General features: G+C 43.6%; 1 protein-coding gene across 1 annotated transcript in view; it reads left to right on the top strand.

Moving 5' to 3' along the window:
- Positions 1–1,820: 1,820 nt before the first annotated feature.
- SEPTIN9 (septin 9) overlaps positions 1,821–26,549 on the top strand; it is a 217,685-nt gene continuing 192,956 nt past the window's right edge. The window contains exon 1 of the mRNA XM_083487581.1: positions 1,821–2,409. Within this exon, the coding sequence (XP_083343707.1) occupies positions 2,388–2,409 (22 nt within the window). The 5' untranslated portion in view covers positions 1,821–2,387. The remainder of the gene's footprint in view (positions 2,410–26,549) is intronic.

Raw genomic sequence — 26,549 nt, 5'->3', positions numbered from 1 at the left:
GTTGGCAGTTCGAATCTGCACGATGGGATGAGCTCTTGTTGCTCTGTCCCAGCTTCTGCCAACCTAGCAGTTTGAAAGCATGCCAGTGCAAGTAGATAAATAGGTACCGCTGCGGTGGGAAGGTAAACAGCATTTCTGTGTGCTCTGGTTTCCGTTATGGTGTTCCTTTGCACCAGAAGCAGTATAGTCATGCTGGCCACGACTCGGAAAGCTGTCTGTGGACAAATGCCGGCTCCATAGACATGAAGCGAGATGAGCACCACACCCCATAGTCACCTTTGACTGGACTTAACTGTCCAGGGGTTCTTTACCTTTACCTTACTGTGCTGGGATTCTGCTGCACAAATTGATTCCGTGCATCTTCTCATGAGGACAGAGCTTGTGTGCTTTTCTTAGTTGGGCAGAAGAGAGAATTACAGGAGGGGCAGCTTTTCTTAGCCCTGAGTGACATGGTCCATGTGCTGAAATTTTACAGGCCTACTAAAGATACAGAAGGTTTTGTGGGCTGTGTCTTCCAGGGTGAGACAGTTGTACCTTCTTAATAGTGGTTGTCCTCTACACAGATTCCTGTTCTTCTGGTGTAAGGTCGATGCAAGGGATCCACCTCTTTTCCTGCATAGGGATGTGGGGTGGATGCTCCTCCTGAGTAAATCGCCTGCCCACATTCAAGTTATTTTTATTATGAAGATGAAGATGAATATGAATGATATGCACATCCCTTTTAAATTGATTTTTTTTCTTTAAGTCTAAAATGTGTGTGACTGGCTTTCTTGTAATATTTGTTTTTTATCGCCGTGGTCTGGAACTGAACCCGCAATATCCCTGAGGCATGCCTGTATAAAAGTAAAATAAAATAAAATAGTGCAGCCCTTTTTTCTAATCCTGGTTTTACCATATAATTCTAGCAGCCAGAAATCGGCATGCATGAATGCATAAGTAGAAAAACCCTCCCAGTAGGCTTATTTATTTTTTAAAATGAAAATCAGCAAGCTGGTATCGCTTGTGAATGCTGTAAGAACAGCTCACCCTTTTTAGCCCAGGCAATGGCTCCTTTTTCTTCCTCTTTTAAAAAACAGGACCCACAATGTTTCAGACCCTTTCCTTACTTTTAATGTTTTCCCATCTCTTCACTCGTTTTCCTGATTCCCAATTACTTGCAATTTACTGCAGGTGTCTTCCCTGCCCTCCCCCCAAACACACACACAAAATCTGCAAAAGATCAGATGTCATACAAGGTGCTCAGGCAGTGGCGTAGCGTGGGGGGTGCAGGGGGGGGGCGGCCGCACCGGGCGCAACATCTGGGGGTTAGGGTTAGGGGCGCAAATCCACGGGTTAGGGGGCGCAAATTACTTGCCTTGCCCCGGGTCCTGACAACCCACGCTACGCCACTGTGCTCAGGTACCCAAGCCTCCTTTAAATAAAATATTAGTGGTGTTATGTGGAAACTTAGGTTGTGGACACACTATACCTTTAAAGCACAATCAAAACACATTTTCCCCCTCAAAGAATTCTGGGTTTGGTCGCTTGTTAAATGTTGCTAGGAAATATAATTCTGTGGCTAGGTAAACTACAGTGGCCAGAGTTCTTGGAGAGAAAGAACAGTACTTCAAAGGTGCCTTCAAGGTATAGTTTGTACAATGCCTAAAGTAGCTGCCTAGCATGTCCAATTCCCTCCAAACAATGACTGGCTGCACACAGACACGTAGTCTCCTAAGTCTACACTACAGGATTTGAACCAATGTGCTTAGGTAACCAGCAGCCTTGTGCAAGTCTCTCCTTTCAGAGGGGAAAGAGGAGCTTTGTGTTTACCGTAAACAGCCAGACAGGCCCTGATGTCCTTTGAACTAGTGCCTGCTTGCCTCTAGACCTAACTCTGACCTGAGCTACGGGGAGGAGCAGGGAGCAAGGCACACACACAGAAAAAGCCAGTGGGTGGGTGTGGGACCTAGTGGGTGGGGAGTCAGAATACCTCCCCCAGAGCACACAGGTTAAACCTGAAGGGAATATCCGAGGCCTGGAGTGGGCAGGGACTTGCACCAAGCCTGATTTGCTCACAGAGGGGAAAAGGTTAAAGTGCTGCCACAGCAGCTGAGCTCTTCCGCTAGCCGCCTCCTTCAGCTTTAGCCTAGTTGGAACAACCCCATGACTGCACATCAGATTAGAAAAGGTGTGTTCTAATTAATGGGAGTGCTGTGGACTCCCTCCTCAGCTGCAACTGTGTCTGTATATGCATGTAACACGTAGGAGGAGTACACTTTCCCTGCTGAGCCCTGCCTGCTGGAACAAAAGGATTATAAAGCAGACGCAGATCACCCTGGGGATTATTTGCCGGAGTAGCTTGAAGAAACTTTGCTGGCTTCCTATGTAACAGCTGGGACGAGAGCAGCATGAGGAAGACATCGAACACAGGTGAGCAGAGGGGGAAATGTTTCTTCAGAGGCTTTGCATCCATCACCTGGGCTCTCTTCCTGCATACAGAGGGTTGTTCGTATTGTTTTATCTGTTGTGTGGTTAACTGCTCTGGAAAGATCAAAGTTGCCTGGTGTAGGGAAATAGGGAAAGCATTGGCAGCAAAAGCTGATGGGGGAAATAGGCATATGTAGTCTGAAAACTTTGGCCAGGTCTGCTCAGAACTGCATTGCATTGAATTCAGTGGGACCTACTTCTAAGGAAGTGGGGGTTAGGATTACAAACGAAATCTCTAGACCAGTAAAAAAAAAAAAAAAGGCACATGTATATTCTGCTGCTGTATCTCTCCAGAATTTATTCCAGATTACAGTTTGAATGTGAACCAATTAGTGTTTTAAAATGGTAGTTCTCTCTCCCCCTCATACCCTGTTAGTCTTGGAGGGCTTAGGCTTCAAAGCAGAGGAAGACTATGTGGGGGAAGGGAGATGGACTAAAGACTAGGAAGTGAGAGTGCTGGTGGTAGTAGCTCTTACTTGTTGAACTATAGAATCTCTACTGTGACTTATCATGGTTTTATAGGGCAGCTTCATGGGTTGCAGTATAAGGTACTTTATATATTATGTTTTCCACCACATGGGAAAATGTGTTGTAGAACAAGAATCAAACTCATGAGAAGCAACCCAAAACTTTCAGTATACCTGTAAACTGTGTACTTGTTTTAAAGTTTCTCTGCAACTCTGAGAACTAGGAGCTTGTTAAATAGATCTCCTCACTCTGGAGATGTAGGAACGGGAAATCGCTAAGTTAATTTAAATGAGTATGTGTTACTTGAAACTGAAAATGGCCTGCATGCTAAGGAGTCAACTGGCATAAGCTTAAAAAAAAAGTTGGGAGAATATAAATTGGCAGGTACAAAGGAACCAGAGCAGATGTCAGGGTGTCTTGGCCTGACTCCACATTGTGCAACTGAACACTGGTGGCCTCCCTCCCTCCTGAGGAAAAACAATATGGGTGATTTGCGGTGGCAAGCAGAGATGAGGGGCAGCTTAATATTTTCACTACCTGTTACTGCTCCAAATTGCACCCCAGTCAGAGGCTACCTGTGGAGTTTTAAATGCATGTTTGCTTCCTGTTTGTGGAAATAAAGAGAGGCCATTGTGGTTCATCTACACGCATTTGCATATAATGCGTACTGAGGGAATTACTGAACCACAAGTAACCTCATACAACCTTAAACAGTCATAGCTTACTCCAAAGACTTCCGGGAACTGTAGTTTGCAGAATAGGGCTGCCTAACAATTCTCAGAGCCTTTAACACTTCCCAGGATTCTTTGCAGGAAGCAATGATTGTTTAAAGTGGTATGATACTGTTTTGAATGTATAGTTCAGATGGGGCCTTTGAGGTCAGATGAATGTCCAGAACAGCCAATGTAGGTGAAAGAAACTCTACATCTCTATGCCTGCTGACTTTATGTCTTGTTTGTTCAGCAATAAAATTGGACCAAAGGCTAAAGTGAAGTTAGGTCTCCATACAGGAAATCGGAATCTTTTTCATCTCAGCAAGGTACTTGCAAAATTCCACAATGGTCAGCAAAGTGCTCATATTTCTCTTCAGCTGTGAGTAAGGGTCCAGGCTATCAATGTTAGCTGCCCTGAACTGTATGTGACCTATGAAGTTTCCTAGAAATAAATCCCACATGGCTACAGCAAACAAGACTGTGTGAAGGCCCAGGTGGTTGCTAGGGGCAACGCCAACATCTTTGCCCAAATGGTAGCAGAGCCTTTCGTTTTGAGTTGTTATGACACCGGTCATGAATCAATGGCCTGTTTTTTCTCTCCAGCTTATTAGCAATGCAAGGAATTTTTATTTTGTTGGTTGGAAACTTATATTAGTGGTCATTATTCATCAGGCTGACACAGACAGAAGGCGATGTAGATAGTTTTTTCTCACTAGACTTCATTTCCTGAGTGTTTTTGGATGCTCAGAAGTCTGCTGGTTAGCAGAAGAGAGCATGTTGTAATACAGCCACAGATTTATCACACACTTTGGCAAAGAGTGTACTATGATCTCACAACTATTTGCAGAGCCAGAAACTACAGTAACTCACCCCCGAAAGGAATGGCTCTGTGAAGGGGAGGAGAGAGGCTCCTAAAATTCTAGTGCTGTGTTTCTTGAACTTCTAAGAGACATTCATGTACATAGGAGTAAGATCCATCAGCTCTCAAATGAGCTTGCCTCTATGTGAGTTGCTTTTCAGGGCATGCATCATTTGAGTGCATTCTAGTGCAACTGTATCTAGTCAGGGTGCTCTGCTATTTATTTTTTCATTATGACCACTCAGGTCTTGGCTTGCTGGCAGTCCATAATACATGTACAATAAAACTAGACAGAGCCAGTTTGCATTGACTTACATGTGAACTCAACAAAATAGAACCACCATCACATAGAATCATAGGATTGCAGAATTGGAAAGGATCCCAAGGGTCATCAAGTTCAACCCCCTGAGATGCAGCAATCATAACTAAGTCATGTGGAGACTTTTATCAAGGGTTATTTCATTTGTATCCCACTATTCCTCAGATGAGCTTTATGTGGTGTGCCATCGCTCTTTCCTCCACTGTTAACATTTGCTGTGAAGTAGGCGAAGCTGACAGATGCTGACTGGTTCAAGGTGGCGCTGGAGCTTCATGGCTAAGTGGGGATTTGAACTTGGGTCTCCCTGGTCCTAGTCCAACCCTGTAACCACTGCACCACTCTGCCTTTCTCATTAGTACATCTTGGACATGTCCTATAGATTGTCAGCAAACCAATACCTGAGAATTGATAGAGCTATTCATTATCTGGACATGAAAACAAGTTGTGTATACCTGCTCTTAAATTTTGCTGGTTTTATTTATATGTTAATAATTGTTTAAAATGACTGTGTGTATACCACTTAGGGATTGTTTGGGCAGTTTATAAATTCTTCTGAATAAGCAGAAATAAACTGTGTAGCCACTAGCTTGCAAAACACTAGCACCATCTGTCCACTTCTAAAACCTGTATACATAAATCAGATACAGTATGTATTTCCTGACATGGGACCAACTCAGAGCAGTCGAGCCTTTGAACTATGCATTGAACAATCCTCTATTAACAGAATTTGGAATTCGTTCTTACAAAGATACTGAGTCACTGGAATTCTCCTGAATGATTGCACAGTCTGAACTCACAGTATTCCAGTTTAATTATGTTGCAAGTTCTGAAAAACTGGGAGAATCCTAATAATAAAGTAATATGTGACCTGAAAGCCAGGTTATCTATTAGACTGGCAAATAAAGATTGGTTTGGCATATACCAATAATGGAGCCCTGTTATGCAGGAAGAATAATTACTGTTACTGTGAAACTAATCAGCTGTATTTATTCATTAATCCCTGGAGTGGTAACCACAACTCTGATTCTCTGAAGGCTGGGTTGCATTACAGTGGACAGGCATAACTATGCTTTTTGGTAGTCAGCAGCTAAATTGTAGCAGGATTTTTATGGAGGAGGACCAGTGGCGTAGCGTGGGGGGGTGCATCTGGGGGTTAGGGTTAGGGGGCACAAATCCACAGGTTAGGGGGCGCAAATTACTTGCCTTGCCCCGGGTGCTGACAACCCACGCTACGCCACTGAGGAGGACTTCCACTCTACCGGATACATTAATCTACATCTGATTTTTGCCAAGCAAGGAACAGGGGACTGGGTCTGATTTATGTAGAGGTCTTGGAAGTGTACAGCATGGCCAAATGGCCTGGGATGTATTTAAAAGTACATGGGTAAATTCCTTGCCAGTGTTTTCAAAGCACAGAGCACATCATTGTTGAGTAGGGTACAGGAATAACACACCACAGATGGCCACCAGAACAAGTGTCCTAAGAACCTAGTCTCTTGAGGATTATGATTCATAACCTTGATAACGTGGGTGAAGGAGGCTTTTCCAGGTATTTGGATACTTACAAAAGTCTTCCAAAATCAGCACGTTTGAAAATATGACAAGTTTTGTAATTGGGCCACTGTTTTCCTGAATTTTTGCATCAGTAAATACAGTGGTACCTCAAGTTACAAACGCCTCAGGTTACAAACACTTCAGGTTACAAACTCCGCTAACCTGGAAGAGTTACCTCGAGTTGAGAACTTTGCCACAGGATGAGAATGCAGATTGTGTGCTGGCGGCGCAGTGGCAGCAAGAGGCCCCATTAGCGAAAGCACGCCTCTAGTTAAGAACAGTTTCAGGTTAAGAACGGACCTCTGGAACGAATTAAGTTCTTAACTAGAGGTACCACTGTACTGGGTATAATGAAACCAAGCATGGTATAAAAGGCTGGAAAGTTTCCTTCTGATTCTGACTCATGAAGGATTTTGGGTAAGCTCCTTCCTTCATCTCGTTTAGCATTTATCCACTTCCACTATGGTTCTCAACAGCTCTACTACCTATTCAGAGCTCTGCTTGTGACATTTGCTTTTTCTGCTAGACATAGCACTGTAAAATTCTTGCTTAACTTCATTCATCTAACCCTTTAGGTTATCAGTGTAATTGGTGGAACCCAAATTCCTCCTCAAAATTGCTCATAGCCCATGCACATTTTGTGACAACTTGAAAATCTGCTCAGTGCATTATTTGGTTATTTAAACAACTTTACTTCCAAATAGAGGGCTTTGCAAGTATCAGGCCAAAGAGTCTGTAGCTCATTGGTAGAAAACAGGCTTTGCGTGTACAGGGTCTCTGGCATCTCCAACACAGGCATATAATGTAACAGGGTTGAAAAAGATCCCCACTTAAGATTCCGGGGAGCTGATTTTGGACAGCCACTTGCTGCTTACAGTAAATCCTGGGATAGATGGACCAAAGGTCTAACTCACCATATAAAGCAGTTTCATATATTCATATTTGGCATGCCTGGCAACCACAAACCACACAGGGACTGTGCTACACTAGATGGCAGCAGGCTAAATGCAACATTCCAAGCTGACATTGTAGCATAACTAACCCCACCCCCATTAGTCGAGACCTCTTTTTTTTCTTTGGAGGTAACTTCTCCCCTACTTCTGGTTTAGCGCTACAGTGCTTAAGCAGCTATGGGCAACAATGCCATCTGGATGCGTACCAAGAACACTAAGCAGAGCCAGTTCTGGAGCTATACCCTGAAGAACTCCAGCTGTTGCCTCCCCACTGTTTGACAATGATCCCTTCATAGTTCATTATTGTGTAACAATTGCTACTGATATGGAATCTGAAACAACTGCTAAATGATGCAAAAAAAAAAAGTGATTGCAAAATTAACAACTGCTTGTTTTTTCTTGCTGGATTTGCTCACTAAAAATAGTCAATCAGAACAGCTGGACCTCGCCAACCACAACAGTTGCCCCTTGCAACACAGTAGGCCGCTAGATGCCAAAGATGAATGAAACTTCTGTTCAGATTAATGAGGAATATTTAGATATGAAGTTCATTTTATATTTTACACTAACTGTCCATGGCTTGGTGAAGAAAGTTTTACCACTGTGCCAATGCCATCTTACTCATCACTGGCAAGGAGCCTGCAGAAGCCTGTCTTGGCCAGTTAAATTGCCAGAAGTTGAGCAATCGTTATACATTTATCCCATTTTATTGTTTCTAATAAAAAATACATTTTCCTGTCTTGATTATTGTGTTGATTGAAATTCTAATAATAATGCCCAGCTCAAGAAACAAGTTAGTTGGGCTTTGAGTCCTAGTTAACTGCTGTTGGAGGCAGAATGCTTAGTGTACCTTAAATGCAATAAAAAAGTAAGCATTAATTTTCACCTAATCCTTGAGGCCAAATGAATAATAAACCCAATGGCCAAGCCTATAAGGCCTTGCTAAAAGAGCTTTTGTGTCAGTGGGAAAATCTTCACTGATTATGGCAATAACTCAATCTCTGAAGGGAACGAATGGAATAACATTTTTACTGAGAGCTGCCTTTCACTCATCAGGAGAGAAATTGGACTGTCAAATCTCCTGAGAACATTTATTAAGTATGAGGGCAAGGGATAAGACTTTTCTTTATTTGTCGTCGTAGACTTTCTCCCATGCCTCACCATATGCATTGTCTGCAGTCTATATCAGATCTAATATGTGATTCCATAGGAGAACAATGGAAGAGTGACAATCTTCCTTTGCAAGACGTGTTGGGCAATTCTTCTTCCACAATGCTGGTACTTGGAAAATACCGGGAACCATTGATCCTCCCTATTTTACGCATTTCTAAATTGGGAAATTTAAATGTGTGGGATGATGCAGCAGGGGAGGAGCATATAGTGAATGAAAACCGCCTCAAGGACTTGCCATGAAAGCTCACCTTGCAGAAATATTTTAATTGTTGGGAAGGAAGTTTAAAATTAGGTTGGCACCTGAGCCACAAACTCTGCAAGTCTGCCAGACCTCAGCTCAGCTTCTGATTTATTTTTGCTTCAGCTTGCAAAATCCAACCTGTGATTTGTTGCTTGGGCATTTTTCGTCTATCTTTCAGAATTTAGCTTGCTCCAATCTAGACACCCTCCGCATACAAGATTCTGCTTGCTTTCAAAGAATCAAGCTTTATCCTTGAAATCATAGGAAGAGAGCAGGCAAGGCAGTGAGGAAAGGCTTCTTTCAATCTGGGAGTGGCCACTAGCTGTTATCCAGAGAAAGAGCTTTATGTTTTCCCTTTAGCGAGCAAGAAGAAATTCCTGTGGCCTAGTTTTGTAAAGCCACATGGACTAGAACAGCCTGAGTTTGCAGCTGGAATTGACCACAACATATTAAAGGTCAGCTCTCTTCTCTCTTTCCACACATCACTTCTCTCTCTTCCAATCCCTCCACTAAAAAGCACCCATTCTCTGCCGTGGAAAACACTGTGCCCTTGTTTCAAGTAACTGCCTCTCTTGATGAGTTGATAGCATAGTTACATTTTTCAGCCAGTAAACAAAAGCCACCGTGCTTGGTCATGTTTGCCTGGAGACTTTAGGATTATGAAATCTAACCAATTCACATGGATCACCTATCAGCTTCCTACATGAGTCATTTCCTTTCTTGTGGCTGAACAGCTAGTCTGGTTTCAACATACTTGCTCTGTTCTTGACTTCTGACCTTTCAGTGGGTAAGACCCTCTACCATTGGGTCAGAAACCTTCCAGTTGTGGGGATCCACCTCCCTTGTTGCTTCACCACATCCTTGGCTCTTAAGAAGATGGGCTCCTTTATTTATTCAATACCTTTGTTGACTTCTCCTTGCATACCACTGATTGTCATTTACTGACACTGATTAGTACTCATTTTCCAGCTCTCGTCCAAGTATTTGTGTGTTCATTTTGCAATTCTAGGATTTCTCAGGGTCTCTGTTTCAGAATGGGAGAGGAAATCTGCCATTCATTCAAGATTTTGATGGTTAAGGAGCAGTGCATGCTAAGAACATATGGTGCAACTATTTTTTCTATTTTTTCATACTAGCTCTAGCAACATTTATTGATGCATGATGAACAGGTTTGTTTGCTTGTTTGTTTTAAATTGAAACAAAAGGATTTGGGGCTTTGTATACACAGCCAGAACACTTTATTCGTTTTAGCTACTCATTGTGCAGAGAAGCAGGGGGTTAATCTATACCTTAGTCTTAAAAAGGGGGGGCCTACTCCTTCTGATCACTAAAACAGTGCTCCTGTCTCCCTTTTAAGCAATGAAGACCCATGCCATGGGTGAGAGTATTGCTGTCAAGCCTCAAGTATGCAGCAGCTGAGATGCATATTATGCACATGTGGCAATCAAGGGGCAGAGTCAAGTTATGCTGAGACCCAAAACCAGCCAGCACAGATTGTGAAAGCACAAACTCAGTTACTGCTTTACACAGCTTTCTGCAAATGTATGCATCTACTTTAATACAGTATTCACAAATGGTGCCTCTTACAAACACATGATTTTCAGTCTATTATGATTTTCTTTATCTATGTCACCATTTTCCCTTCCACCATTTTCCCTTCTTTGCTGCAGGATCTTTTCACTAGATAGAATTTTTGAGTTTGCCATCCTTCTATTTTGCATGTTCATATACAGGGCATTAGTTCGCCTGTCTTCCCAAAAGGGAGACAAACTGGATCCAGAATTGGCCTCCACAGTCACTTAAGGACTCATTGTTAAAACTGTGTTTATGGAAGACCATCTTACTTGGCTATGAGTGATCTCCAAAGAAGAAGAATACAGGGCCATATAATTTCTTCATATAGATTGTGTATGACTTCTCGAGTGTCATCTTTTCACTGGCTTAATCTTTTACTGAGATTAGTCTTGTTTAAATTCCTGTAAAACTTATATGCTCAATAGTTCATCACACCATGATTTCCCCCTCCACTTTATAACATCAGAAGAGGAAGTATTACTGGGATTTATCATCAGGATTGCTCAAACCTCCACCATTAGCCCTGCCAGCAAGGATATGGCTTTTCCACAAAGGTTTTGCTTTTGTTAAATCATTTATCTGCAGGAGAAAGCCTACATGCAGCTGCATATGGATATTTATTATCTACCTAAGAGAGATCAGAGGGACGTGGGTGGCGCTGTGGGTAAAACCTCAGCGCCTAGGACTTGCCGATCGCATGGTCGGTGGTTCGAATCCCCGCGGCGGGGTGCGCTCCTGTCGTTCGGTCCCAGCGCCTGCCAACCTAACAGTTCGAAAGCACCTCCGGGTGCAAGTAGATAAATAGGGACCACTTACTAGCGGGAAGGTAAATGGCGTTCCGTGTGCTGCGCTGGCTCGCCAGATGCAGCTTGTCACGCTGGCCACGTGACCCGGAAGTGTCTGCGGACAGTGCTGGCTCCCGGCCTATAGAGTGAGATGAGCGCACAACCCTAGAGTCTGGCAAGACTGGCCCGAACGGGCAGGGGTACCTTTACCTTTACCTTTAAGAGAGATCAAACTCCTTCATCAAGACTACTAAAAATTCTCTGACACGCTTAAACTCCTTAAGCAAGACTACTAAAAATTCTTCTGGGCACCTAGAAATATGATAGTGGCATGTAGGAATAAGGATATATTTGTAGGCCTTTGTTAAAGAACGTTGGCTGGTAGCGTGCTATGCAGCGACCATGAACTGAATGTAGCAAGGATTGCCAATTATGCAATAATTGGGGTGGGGCGGGGCAAGGGCAGCATATGAGTACCTGAAGTAGACATAAACTATCTTGGTAGTGCTTTCTTGAAAGGAGAGACCAGTTGTGCCCAGTCCTGGCAACATCTCCTCAGGCATAGGTGCCAACTCCCTGGGGCCTTGGGTGCCCGGGCACCCACAAAATTCCCCATGAAGGGGCTGGGCATCCACAGATTTCAGTGTCAGGGCCATGCACGCTGCATGGTACCCACAGCCCTGGACACCCACGATTGTGGGGCCAAGCTGGCACTCTTGTCCCCAGGGCTAAGGCACACCAGGGGATATTCAGTGGGCAAGGGATTGTGTGCTGTGTTCACAGTTCTTTCCTTTTCCTTCCTTATCTCTTTGGAACCTCACAGGGCTGATGGCTTGGTGCAGACACAAGGGTGGGATTGCAGTGATCAGTACCAGGCACTGAACAGCATTTTCCTTGATAATTGGTGGCAGTGCAATGGGTGGAATGAGCTCTGCAGAGACTGAGAGCCAGTTAAAGCACTTAACAGAATGGGCAATCTGTACACAATGTGAGGTAAACAGGACTCCCACTATGGGCCCCTCCACATCTTCTTTTTAAATGGGTGCATTCTGCAGCATGTCATTGATGCAAAAAATAGTGCATTAGTGGTGTGATTATGTTGAACTATCCAGACATAATTCTACTTTATTAGTGGTTCTGCAACATCTCCCCAGTGCTATTGGATCGTTGGATGGGCATTCTGTTGCTAGAGCACAACAGAAGTGTGAGGGGGGGGGGGAGAGGGGAAATCAACACTTGACAGGATTTTAGTAGGAAACTATGGGACATGCACCTATTGAGAAAGAAGCAGTAGGACTGCCCCAAAGCTTTTGTAGGCACAAGTGAGATTGAAAAGGTGATCACATTTAACTGCCCTGATAAACATCAAGAGCACACATCATGATCTATTCAGGATGCACACCCCCTATACCTTTAGCGTAAAACGTGAAATGGGTTGCATATGTGGGAAGCTACCTTGCACCAAGTCGGACCACTGACCTGTATTGTCAACACTGATTGGCAGGGGCTCCCCAGGGCTTCAGGAAGGGGTCAATCTCAGCCTGACCGTCAGATGCTGGGGACTGAGCATAGGATCTCTGGCACACAGAGCATGCGTTGCTCTGCCACTGAACTATGGCCCTTTACCTGCATAATTTCTCCGTGAGCCTTCCTCTTCAAAAATTAAGAGGCAAGGTGGAACAACTCTTTATGGCATACATAAGATGATGGAACATGAGAGTTCATGCTTTTCACCCCATCTAGGTGTAAATTGGCCTGAGGGCTGCCATCTGCACCCCTTTTTATATTTGATATTGCTGCAGATATGGCCCAGCATTTCAGATGCACTGTAGCCATAGCTGCAGGGTATCTATCTGAATTTTTATTCAGAGTTGCCAAAGCAAATTTAAACAGCGGCATAAGACTGTCAAAATTAATTAAAGGAAGACCAAGTTGTTAATGATTCTCAAAGAGGGACAATTTGAATTTTGATTCTTTCTCAAACAAGTGTATACATATGTATAAAAGCTTTTAATTTCACTCGCAGCTTTGTAAAGCACGCCACAATTCTGGTATATACTTGCAAGTAAAATGGAAACCGGAAAGCCGTGCCGTTTTTATGTCTGAAGAGATGACTAATCCCTTGCTCAGAAAATTGTTCCTTCCTTCTGCCCAGCTCAGTGCTCTTTGTCCTTTATGAACCCAGCAAAACTTGGCACGTGATATAAGCCAGTGAGACTGCAAAGACCTTTCCATGACTAGCTTAGAAATACTGAGTGATTGTCTGGCAGCAGAACAAATGACAAACATGCCCCTTTCTCTTGCAGTCTACCTTTTGCCCACTCTTAGCAAGCTGTGCCCTCACTAGAGCTCTACTTGAGCTGTGATTTGAACCCGTGAAGGTCCAGTTCTGCAGTGCATTTCACAATATGCTTCATAACATGTTATACTGAATGCAGGTACATAGGAGCCAATTCCTAGGGGGCTGAGGACCCTTCACCAGCCCCCATAAAATATTTGAGGGGGTCTCCCACCATAGTTGATGGGCATTGCCATTCAAATGGTTGTCCCTACATGCATACAAGTGTTTGTGAGAAACATTTTCCAAAGATCAAACAATATTGATTGTTAACAGGGAAGGAGGTGTAAGGCTCTGGCATGGCCCTAGAGCCCTCCTACCTCCTCCCCAAGCTGGACAAGTTTGATCCAAAGATCAAACAATATTGATTGTTAACAGGGAAGGAGGTGTAAGGCTCTGGCATGGCCCTAGAGCCCTCCTACCTCCTCCCCAAGCTGGACAAGTGCTTACTAGGCTTTGCGAGGGAGTCAGGACGACTCTTTGTTTAGGTTATCCACACCTTTCCGCCCTGCACATGACCCAGGTGAATGAAGAAGAAAGTGGTGATTGTGATCACAGTGTACACCTTGGGCAAGTGTGGCTATACCCCATCTGCTGGTATCACCTTCATTTGGACACACTGCAGTGTAATGCAGAATCAATATGTAATGAATTTTTATTTTTGGATTGAAACTATATTCTGAAGAAGTGCTTTACGGGGGGGGACGGGGGGGGACAAGTACTCTGTCTCAATTGATTCTAAAATAAAATGTGTGCTCACAGCCATAGTTACTGAACTATTTCCACTTTGTTTTACAAGTTACATTGGGATGAAAGTAAACAAACTCTTTCTTCACTTATTGTCTTGCTTTGAGGATAGGGAGTCCGCTGAGCTCTGAAAAGAGCTCTCAGCACAACATCTCTGGCTAGGAGAGCAGAAGCAATTACTCTCTCAACACCAGTGACCCTCTGCAGCAGAGTGCGCTTGTACTGATGTTCTCCCCTGAGATGCTGATCAGCACTTCAGCTGGGTAGTTCGCCAGCAATTTAAACACCAAGCCACCGATATTAAATTGTGCATCAGCCCTACAGCAGCAGAGGCGCTAAAAAAAAAAAGCAGAAAATTGTTGCGTGTAAACATGACCATTATTGTTGGGGAAAGAACCCCTGTGCAGTTACTGGTTCTCTTAGGGAAAAGCTAGATATGATAGCGGTACAGATCTGAGTATTTGAATTAAGCTGCCATCAAATCTTCCCCCGCTCCCCAATGTGCCACTACCATTGAAAACTACCTCCTTATCCTCTACCAGTTCTCACTCGAAGGGTACCTCCAGACTGATATTTTCATTGGGGGGAAATGCTGCAATATGTCCTTGATGCAGTAATAGTGCATTAGTGGAGAGCTATCTGCACATCATTCCGCTTTGTTGGTTGTCCTGTGATGCTTCTGCAGTGGGACTGCATAATTGCCATCTGGAGGGGCACACTTGCATAATACCACAACAAATGTGCACAAATTGGAAAGTACAGGATTTCAGCAGGAAGTTACAGGACATGCACCAGTTGGAAACAAGGCGGTATGTCCACCCCAGACTTTTGGAGGCCATCATGAGCATAAATCATCATGAATGTACAATAAGAAAGATGTCCAGAGGGGCTGTGTGTGATAGTGAGGGCAGCACTTCAGGGCACTGATGCATCAAGTGTGGAAACAATGATTGCTATTAATGTAGTGATATAAAATTGTTTATAGGCTGCTTTTTGGGAATAGCGTCCTCAAGGTAGCTTACAAAGCATGAAAACACAACGCAAAGAGCTAACAGCCATTTAGAAACCTAGGCTAGTTAAAACAAATAAAACAACACTATAAAGTTCCTACAGACAAAAGAAACTATCCATCTTAAAATAGTTCTCTTAACAATGTGAAGGCTGACCTGGAGAAATGTGTTTTAAAAACTTACTTAAAGGGTTGCAGCTTTGGGGGGGGGGGGGGAATACACTTCGGTCCATATTCTAGGGACATAAATATATGCATGTACTAGGAACTGTGCTTCCCTTGCCGATCCCTTCCATTCCCCCCACATTAACCTTCTACAGCTTCCCCTTTCCACACCATTTTGGGAAGCTCACTTTTCACCTTCCCATCCCTATTTTGAAACCACTTCTCAATTCTGTTTCGCAGCCCTGCTTTCCACCTCTTTTCGCCTTCCCCCTTATGTCCATGCCACCATCTTCCCTTCTTTTGTGCACCCCCCCCCCCCCGCCTTACACAGAAACCACCAAGGTAACCTCCTGCATCTTCCTTATTATGAACAGGCAGCTGTTCATAATAAACATGCATAATTTAAGTATAGCACACCATGCATAGATGAGAAAGATGCTACGACGACTGAGGTAATCCAGCTGTGTAACACTGACTGTATCCCAGCTCTTTAAGGCTGCCAACTTTTAAGCTACTTAAAGCTGCCAGGGACTTTTATCATTGGGAAATGCTGCTGCTTGGAATGTCTTCATGTGGGTGGTCTTTCCTATTCAGTCATTCAATGATTAATTTCCTGGTAAAGATCCCACTACTTGGGTGAACATGTAGGCATGGTTGGCAGCATGTCATTACTTGAAGCTGACCTGTTGCAGGACCATTTCAGTTTCTGAGTCTGACTTAGCATCACAGCTCTTGCAAATGAGTCTTGATTATCTTTACTGTTCATATCATTGCTTCTACCCCTTACTGCAAATAGATCTCTCTGTAACAGTTCCTCTCCCCACTTTTATAATATTGAGATGTTATCAAATTAAACAGAATGGTGGGAGATTGAGGACACAGACAAAAGAAAGTACTTATTCACACAGCACCTAGATAAACTATGGAATTTGCTACCAGAACATGGTGATGGCCGGTTTAGATGGCCTTAAAATCAGCTTAGACAGATTAATGTGACTCTGTTCTAGTAAATTTAATAAAAAATAGATGTGGTCAAATACTCACACTCTAGGTCAGGCATCCCCAAACTCGGCCCTCCAGATGTTTTGGTACTACAACTACCACCATCCCTAGCTAACAGGACCAGTGGTCAGGGATGATGGGAATTGTAGTCCCAAAACATCTGGAGAGCAGAGTTTGGGGATGCCTGCTCTAAGTTGCCAAATAGTTTAACTAGCAGATATACACATGATGTCTGAGAGGGGGGAATGATAAAAAAGATTATTTAAACCATGACTGATAAAAGTTTGAGGACAATGGAAAGTGTCATTTTGAAGGACCTTAGCTAGTATGTCAACACTGAGTGTGTGGGGTCTCTTGGAGCCATGCCTGAATACCAGAATTTCTATAGTCTTCTGCTTAAGTTGTATATAATTTTTTTTTCAGGGAACTGAAACAGGAGGGTCTGTTGTTCTGCTATCATTTCTGTTCAAACGTGGCAAGTTTTTGTAGCACTTAAAAAAAAATTGTAGACCTCTTTGATAATTAACCACAAATGTGATTACTATAGGCAACAATGTACAAACTTAGTTTCTCTCTCTCTCTTTCTCTCTCTCTCTCTCTCAAAAGCAACTATTGGTAAGTCTTTAGTCTGAGCATCAATGTGTCTGTGTCCAAACCAGCTTGATACTGTGAAAATATAAGATGCCTCTAAGTCAGAAGTACTGTACTGGAGAACAGGATTCCTATGGAGAATGGGATTTTTGTTTGGAGTGAAAACCAAAGAAATTGAGAGGGGGCAGGGCAATGCTGTAGCACAAATCAGAAATTCTTGCCAGCTCTGGTAAATAACCCTAATTTCCTCCCCCCCCCCTTGAAAATAGGGTGGCCCATCTCATTTTACCACTTGAGGCGAACCAGGAAGGTACTCCGCCCCCACCAAAGCCTTATAGAAATCAACTCCACAAGATCTTGCCATAAGCCACAGCAGGGGCAGGTAAGCCAGCCACCCACAGTAACACAGCCCTGTGGGTTTTCACCACCTGAGGTGGCTGCTTCACTCTGCTTCATGGATGGACCGGCCCTTACTTCAGGATTAGGCAACATGTGGTCACTGCTACCCATAGTTTGCCTAAAAACTGTAACTGGAAAACCTGTTCAAACCATTGTTTCAAATTCTCATTTGGAAGCAAGCTATGGTTGGCAGAATCCATAGCATGCCTGATTAAGACACTATAGCAAACTGTTGCTGGTGACAATCAGAATGTGAAGAAGGGAACCAGAGTATGTTGAGGAGGAAGCACATCAGCATGAAGTCCATTCATGGTCTGCCAGACCATGACTGGGGAGGAGCACAGTCACGTGGATGAAGTTATCAAGGGCTCACAGGAGACAAAAATTGGGTAGTGGCTGCTTTTGGTAACAGCAAAGGGGAACCTGAATCTTGTCACATACTAGGCAGATTTGTTGATTCGGACTGGAGGCCTCATTACCTGAAGCCATTGTCACAGCTGTAGTAGGAATTTGCTCTTCTAATATCACATTAGCAAAATTTTCAGAACCAGGTGGGTAGCAGGTTTCTTCCACAGGCTGTTATCTCTGGGGTGATCAAAGGCGCTTGGGAAAAGATTTCATCTATTTTCATATGACAAGGTGAACAAAGGAAATGAGTACAAGTTGCCTCAAACCCCCTCAGGAACTGAATGGCTTGAGGACTTGAGTTGCAAGTGCCTGGACATGTACAGCAACTGCATGAATTACAGAAAGAGGGGGGAAACCCTTTGTGAGTTGCAAGTCAAGGCAGGGAGGATTAATGGACAGATGAATGTAGGGTAGGATGGCTTTGGCATAACTTGAGTGCTGGGAAACTGCCCAGGACTGACAGCTCACGGGAATCATATTATCTCTGTAAACAGAAGGAAGACTTAGGCTGCCACCCAGGCAGCTGTGGAGGAAGCACCTCTCCTCTGTTGCCTTCTCATTGCTGCCTATCTGGGTCTGAGAAGACCACAAAATGCCCGGTGGTGTCAGAAGGGACCCAGGAAGTTACCCTTTCCAATGCCCAGTTCAAAAGCAGGACCACCCACCCCTTAAGCAACCAACTCAGTCTTGAGTGCTGCATGTGGCCCACAAAAGCAGAAAATACATAACACAACAAGGAGCTTGCAATGCAGTTGTTCTACATGACTTATGCAAAAGAGCTGAGGCAAAGATTATTAGAGAAAGAGGAGTGGTTGTTTGCTACTTTGACCTGATGGGGTTGAGCAAAACTAATCCATGGAGGGCTCCCTTCATCTAAACACCAATTGGAGGCAACCACACAGGTCTTTTCTGTCCATTCACCCAGCATCCTTCCTTCCAGTTGAGATCCAGTCAAGTTGGTATGACCTGTATGACTGGTTTTGCCCGTGTGTGTTGTTTAATTCTCACAAAGTGCTCATACACACTTACTGTTTGCACTTTCCAGGCACAATACTTGCCGCAGTTGATTACACCACAATGTTTCCATGGTCCTATGCTTGGGGTTGGGTCTGAAGCCATTTCCACACACTCTCTGTTAGCTGAAGAGTTATTGTCATAGGTACAAAATTCTTCTAGGTCTGTGGTATTCTGTTGCTTGAGGTGTTGGTAGAAGGTCAGGCCAGACTGGTATCTGGTATCTAACTACAGATCAGGGTGGCCACCGTGGTGTGCACCAGATGTTGTTGGACCACAACTTCCCATTGACCTCAGGAAGGTGGTCAAAGGTCAGGGACGATAGATGCTGTAGTCCAGCAACATCTGAAGTACATCATGTTGGTTCCCCGTGACTTTGATCATCTGACTTAGTCTATGAGCAGAATCTGGAATGTGGCATCCCGCTGTTCCGTTTGCCTTGAGGAGATCTGTCTGCAGTGAACATTAAACACCTGCCAAGGGATTATATTTTAAAAGGTTGCTTCAATAAATAGGCTACTTTGTTCCTTTCCCCCTCAGACTGGTTATTTGGCTTAGAAAAATGGTATAAAGAAATGAAAGTTGCAGTTGTTAAGTGGAATTGCAATATGTTGCCACATCTTGCAATGGCTGCACCCAACGCTATATATCTTGACAGTGGAGGATTGTCCACTCTCGTGATTTTATTCAGGAAGGCCTGTGATTATAATAAGCTACGCGGTGGGGGGCATGAGAAGTAAAGGAGAGCATGGCAAGACCCCTATGAGCTTGGCTCAGGCCAGAAACCAAAAAGCTAAACAAAGGAAATAATATCTTTGTAAATCCAGTTGCCTGATGGCGGGAAAGGCCAGAACTGTACTCTTTCCATGGTAGGAACTGGAAAGCAAAACAAAACAAAAACCCTTGCCTCAGGGCTCTTTTCCATGCCACGTATAACTCACTCATGTCTTAAGAGAAGGATTAATACATGTTGCTGCCTCTGATAAAAGACACACTGGTATGGCTGAGACACACCCTGGCCCTTGGAATGCAACTCTTCTGGGAGCAAGTAATATATTAACCCTTTCCCCAAGGATGATTTACAGCGTAATCCTAGGCACGCCTACTTGGAAGTGAATTCCATTGAGTTCAACTGGGCCCACTGCCAAGTAAAGTGGGTACAGGATTGCAACTCCCTAACAAAGGCACTGGAGTTGCTTCCAGGAACATACTCATCAATATAAGGTAGTGTGGTAGGACGGTGACACTCACCTGACCTCCAGTCAGTAACGTTGCTGCTGCTTCGTGGGAGGAAGAAGAGGGGGTGAAGTGTTAGTGAGGTTGGCATGGTGAAAATGCACCAGCAGAACCAATCTGGTGCTTCCGTTGGTGTGTTTGCACCATGCCAACCTCACTGCCACATAGCCCCTCCCTTTCTACCTTTCAATAAAGCAGAAGTGACTGACTGGAGGTCGGGCAATAGTCAGTAGAGTAAGTAATAAATAGTAAACTAGAGACAATAGCAAATACCGGATAACAAAGAAATGAGAAAGGGACTGAAGAGAAAATTAAAAGCCTCCTGTTTGATCTCATTGTGTTTTGTTTTTATCTGTAACTACGTTTTGATGTTTTTAATTGTACTTGTTCTTAGACTGATTTTACCAAATGTTTTTGTTGATGGCTGTGTATCTGATTGCCACCCTGGGCTCCTTGGGGAGGAAGGGGAGGATATAAATTCTAATAATAATAATAATAATACCGCCACTGTCCCACCATACTGTCTGCTACTGATGTTCATGTAATCACAAAAAGTAACGTTAATTCTAAAGATATGTCTGTGTGTAGCTTACCCTGTGCAATTACAATGACCACAACATTTAGGCAAACCAGTTTTACAGCACTCACTGTGGTTTTCTGACTGGTGGGGGGACATTTGCACTACTTGTTGTATTTACACAGACAAGGCCAAGGACTGTAATTGTAAGCAGACTTGTTATGAAGCAAGTCTCAATGAGCATACAGACTTGGGACTGGACTGCAAGCATCAAAGTGGCTGAGTGTCTACCAGTGACTCTCAAAACTGAGAGAAAGGAATGACATAATGAAACATTCTTCCGAGTCCAAAACATTCTCCCATAAGAAAATGTTGCCTGCTTCAACTCTTCATGGGTTGGAAGGTAGCAAGGCCAGAACATGGAATCTGCCTTTACTGTGGGTAAATTGGATGTAGACCTTATAGGCAATCTAGTCCAACTCCCTGGGGCTCAATGGAAGCAATCCAGAGTTAGTGCATCCCCTGACAGATGGTTGTCCAGCTTTTGCCTGAAGACCTAATTAGTTCTAGTTCTACCCTCTGCAGCAGCGGAAGACAAGTATTTGCCTTGTCTCATGACCCTTTGGGTATTAAAAGAATGACACCATCATTTTTCACTTCTCCAGACTAAACGTAACTGTGGTGGAGTGTCATTCAATCATTGGAAAATTCCCTGTGTGTAGAGTTGCAGCAGAGTTTTCCACCTTTCTAGGAGGTTGCCAACTGCATTTCTTCATGAGTCCATATTCTGGATATGTCTCTTTTCAACCGAGGTGACTGTTCGTATCAGTAACCCACAAAGAAACATGGGGTGGGTGGGACTCCTCTAAGGACATTCTGTTCTTACTCTTGCAGTGCCTAAAAGGAAGCCATTTTGGATGCTTTAGTTCAGGGGGGAAAGGCAGGTCTGAACTAAATAGCTGAACTAGTGTGGGTAAGTTCAGCAAGTCCTACTAGCACAGGACTCCTCCCTCTTACACCCAACCATTGGCTGGGGCAGTGGTGTCTGGAGAATCTCCCAGAATAGCATGCGGGAGGAGGAGAGGGTATATCGTTCTGTCAGTCAAGCAGAAATGCTTATGTTGACAGATTGATCGTGCTAGTGTGCTTTTGGGTTTTCCCCTTTGCCTCAGCTGTTGGAAGTTTGGAAAAGAGTGCTGTAGAACGTTCAAACCTTGATAGTAGAAGGCACCCAATTCCCTGTCAGTATTTACCTTTCATTTCCAGTAACAATAGTTAAAATTCCTTCCACAATAAATCCTCATTCTCAGCCTTGGGTCTCTCAATGCACTGATCTCTCGCTCATTCTACATATTGGCTGCTCTTAGGGCAACCAGTGAGGCTCAAAGCATCTAGTCACCAAGTTCAGGAAGTGACCCAGACTTCCCATGTTTAATAGCAAATGCTGGGAAGCCAAGATAGGGGGTACATAAGACAAGTTTGTGTGATTTATGGTATCTCCTCTGGATGCATGAGACCCTTGGCAAATTTACTTGCATATTAAAAGAGCACAGGATCTTTTATAACATTTTGCTTGGGCCAAAATTGTGGGGTTAGAAAAGGGGAAGATGTGATAACACCTGAGGGGAATAATAGACCAAGAGGGTTCCCCCCCCCACCTTGTTTTAAATGACGGCTATCTTCTGTAAATAATGATAGCCTATCCGGGATATTTCCCATTTGCAGAAGGAGGTTTTATATTTTACCGCAATGAATGCTACTTCAAGACTGAGTCATGCAAGTAAGCAAATCTGTGATCGTAAACAGCATACGGCACATACCGTATTTTTTGCTCTATAAGACTCACTTTTTTGTTTAAAGGTAATCTTATCCCCACCTGAAAATCCTGAGATTTTGCTGTCCTGATGATTAACCCAATCTTTTGCCTAACCTTCCCTTGAAATGCCAAAATGATTTTTTTTTAAAAAAGGGGAATGCACATTCTGGCGCAGCAGCACTAATTTCAAGGGAGGTCTCCACTGATTCACAATCCCCCCACCCAAACCTCCTCCTAAGCTGCTCAAGTTGTTTTTCCTTTGGCTGCTTTTTATACAACAGAAATGTGAATTCACTCCATTAATTCAATTCGCACGATTAATACCACATGTGGCTTGGTCCTGATAGCACTGCAGTTTCCCGAGATCCATGAGAAGAGGGTCTCTGCCCCCCAGTACCGGGCTCAATTGCACTGTGACAGCACAACTGATTTCCATAAGTAAACAACAGCATTGGATACCCACATTGCTGCCTTGAGAGTGAGGGTCATGGGTTGAGGGTAGGCAATGGAATCTGCCAAAGGAAGGAGCAATGTTGGTGCATGGTATCCCAAGCGACCTTCATACCTTCTAATTTGGGGGTGGGGGGAGGGCGAGAATTTATTTTCCACACGAAAACACTAAGAAGTGCAGAAAGTTCCTGTGTGGAAGGGTCTACCATTCAAGCTTACGCCTGAAATCAACAGGGTTTTCAGTCACTGGTAAAGTGGTTGCCCACATAAGGGTTCCTCATGTGCTATATGATGTATGAATGAACTGACCACATGGGGTGGCCCACTTGCTTATAGAATTTGCATGACCAGTTGCTGAGGTGGGTGCACTGGATGTGCTAACTTTGCATGCAAATGGCACAACTCGTGTGGTGCAATGCATTTTAAACATAATATGGCACACTTGAAATGCTTACACAGGAAAGGACTTTGGTCCTGACTGCACTCCTGTCTCTCAGCCCTTATAGCCACTTTAGCACTTTAGAGCAGAGGGGGGAAAGAGACAAAATCATCTGAGGGTGGTGGTAGCTCTCCCTAGCTTTTCTCACATACTTCAAGACTAGGAAAAAGATAACAACTCTTGATGAGCTCAGAAGGCCCATCAAGGCTTTTCAGTATAATTTAGCAAGATGCTTGGATTTTCTGGAGGCTGATACTCCCCAAGAAAGCATCCTTCATCCCTTTCCATATAAGCCAAGGTGTTTGTTTCCAAATCTAAGCTCTTGTCTGGTTTTGATTTGCAAGATGTTAAGAAAGGGGTGACTTGAGACAGTTTTGGTGAAGTAGAGGAGGAAAGGCTGAGTGGGTAGGAGCAGGACTGGTTTTTGTTCTTAGATGATGCAGCTGTCTGATCTAAAACATTTTCCACCAAACTGGATCCAGTTTTCCTCTCTTCTGGGAATCAGAGTAACATGTGCCTTTCCTGATTTTAATTTGTTACCCTGTTAAAAAAAATTAAATCTGGAGAGACTAAATAGTTGGCAAGAGTGCTTTCCTTCCTCCTCTCCCTCCACTGCTCTCCTCATTCTGTGGTACTGTTCTTTGGAAAGGGGAAAATCAAGAGCTTTCCCATATTTTTATACACGTGTGTGTGTGTGTGTGTGTGTGTGTGTGTGTGTGTGTGTGTGTGTGTTTGGGGAAAACATATATATTTCATTGAAGGTTCTTGTTATGTTGATAATACCCAAGGCCAAAACATGTGGTGTTGGGGAATAAAGGCTTAGGAAAGGATGTAGCTCAGTGGGAGAGCATCTTCCTTGCATGCAGAAGTTCCCAGGTTCAATGCCTGGCATCTTTAGGCAGGGCTGGAAGAAACTCCCTATCTGAAATCCTGGGGAGCCACTGCCAGTCATTGTAGACAATACTGAAACAGAATGGACCCAATGGTTTGACTCTGTATAAGGTTCCTATGTTTCTATCATGTTTTTAGGATGAAGTGTAGCGTCAGATCAGAAAAGCAAGAAATTACACTATTGGTAATGACAGCAAGTATTTAAGGGTTGGTTAGCAGACAGCCCTCTTTTGAGCCAAGGCATGCTTCACAATTTGGGGTTTAACCTGTTTGCAAGTGAGTCTTTCCATGAGATACATGGGTTTTCATCTAGCATTCTGCTCCTGAATTATATGCAAAGCTCCCATGGGTGGCATGCAAGTAGTTTGGGCTGATAAGGCTACAGTGACAATCTACCTGGGGCCATCCTGGGGCCTATTACCTTGTTATGTTATTTCCACAAGTGAGGAAAATCGTTGTATAATGGCTATACTGCCTTTAAGTGAACTCTTGATCCTTCTCTACCTCTTTGGGTCCTGTGGGGGAGATGAGGTTAAGCTTAAGGTACCAGGCAAATAGGTTGTAATAGGTAGTCCTGGGACTCAGCTATACAGCTGCAAATAAAACGTTTTAAATGTGTTGTAAAGTTTAATATACAAATGTGACATTAGACGGAGACAGTGAGCTATGCAAAAGTCAATGTATTTTTCAAAACATTTTTTTAAAAAGCATTTTCACAGTATTTTTTATTTGTGTGTAGATTCCACCCTAGTTTGGGATAGAGCATTTGCAGAGCCAGTCTCTCCACAAAACAGAAGGGATCCCCAGACTGCCTTCCAGACTCTTCGTGGATGGTTCCATCTGGTTTCTGGAGCCTGATCATTTGAGACAATAGGAAACCCCAGCTTTATTCTTAGAGTCCATTCTTTTTTCTGCTCCATATATAGGAAGCAATTAGTGTAAGAGCATCCAAACTGCTTGTTGATGTTAATATCTACAGAAAAACATAGTTCTGTTTCCACCAATCCTTCTACCCCATCTTCCAGCGAATGAAACTAACTAGCATGATATGTGAGTGCTAGGATGTTCCATTGATTTTATAGATTGAAGAGAGGGTTGCAGGAAGATCACTCTTTGTTTTCCATTATTCTCAATGTCTGAACTTGGAATTTCCTGGTTAAATCGTCTGGTTCCCATTGCTTTTGCCACATGTCAGTTAAATCCTTGTATGTTGCTTGGTATCTAGCACATATATTATCTATGGTGTCTTGCTGGGGTAGGGAGGCTGCTTCTTAATATGTGAGGTGTGAGCATGGATTTGCTTATCAGTTGCCTGCATAGATAACCTTCCCACTGCCTTTTTATCCCTCCCCCTCTGCAAGGATTATTGTACAATAATCTCAATAGTCTTCAAAAGCTCTGGTGCATGATTGCTTAAAGAGCAGGAATGAGATAAGAAGCCTGATTTCTTCCAGCACACATATTATGGCTTTGTGAATTAAAGCAGTACAATTTATCTCTGTTTCATTCCAGGAAAGTATTTAGCATAGTAACTCACAAGCTGCTTCCTAGGGTTCTGCTATTGCTTGAGGCTGCTACATAAGCTCGACAACACCATAATTTGGTGACAATCAGGTGCGTTCACTGAAGCAAAGCAGAACACAAAGCAGGACAGTAATACTGAAAGGCCCTCTAACAAAGTCTGTGACAACTCTGCTGCTACCCACCCAAGGGATGCTTATTGATGATAGCCCCATATCATCAGTGAAGGTAACAATCACCATGGGGTGACTCCACGAATGTCATGACGACATCATGGTAACCTCATAGACACACACGGTGCAGAAGTGGGTGGCCACTAACAGCACATAGCACCTCTCATGTTGACCACTGGGTTGCGGGGAAATCCAAGATGCAGGAACCACCAATTGGGAATGTCTGACCTCCCCACTGACTCCATCTTTTTTGTTGGTCGAAGGACAGAAACTCATGTGGTATTGATTATGTGAATGCAATGAACATACACACTTCATTATGTAAATAGTAGCCACAGGGAAAACTGGGTAGCCTCCAGATTGTTGTGGGGGTGGAGAGAAGGAGTTGAAATCTTTGTCTCCCAAAGACACCATTTGCTATCCAAAGACACTATTTGCGTTCCAAGCCTCTATTTGCACCCTGGTTTCAAACTGTGTTTTGGAGACATGGTTTTAACCATAGTTTGCCAGAAGAAGGAACCTAAAATGGCAGGAGGAAGCACATAAGCTTGAGTTTCCAAACCATCCTTGGGAGAATTGTCTTTTTGGTGACTGAATGCACTTAGCCATAGCCAGATAACTGCTTGCTGAACTGAAGGCTCATTCTGAATATGCCTTCCTAGGATGTGGAAGGTAGACAATATTCAGTAACACCAAATTTATTTCATAATTGTTTTAGAACCACTGA

The sequence above is a fragment of the Podarcis liolepis genome, assembly GCF_965112155.1.
Source record: "Podarcis liolepis genome assembly, chromosome: 2".
Classification (NCBI taxonomy): Eukaryota; Metazoa; Chordata; class Lepidosauria; order Squamata; family Lacertidae; genus Podarcis; species Podarcis liolepis.
The sequence above is the reverse complement of the archived record's forward strand: the minus strand, read 5'-3'. Positions and strand labels throughout refer to the sequence as shown.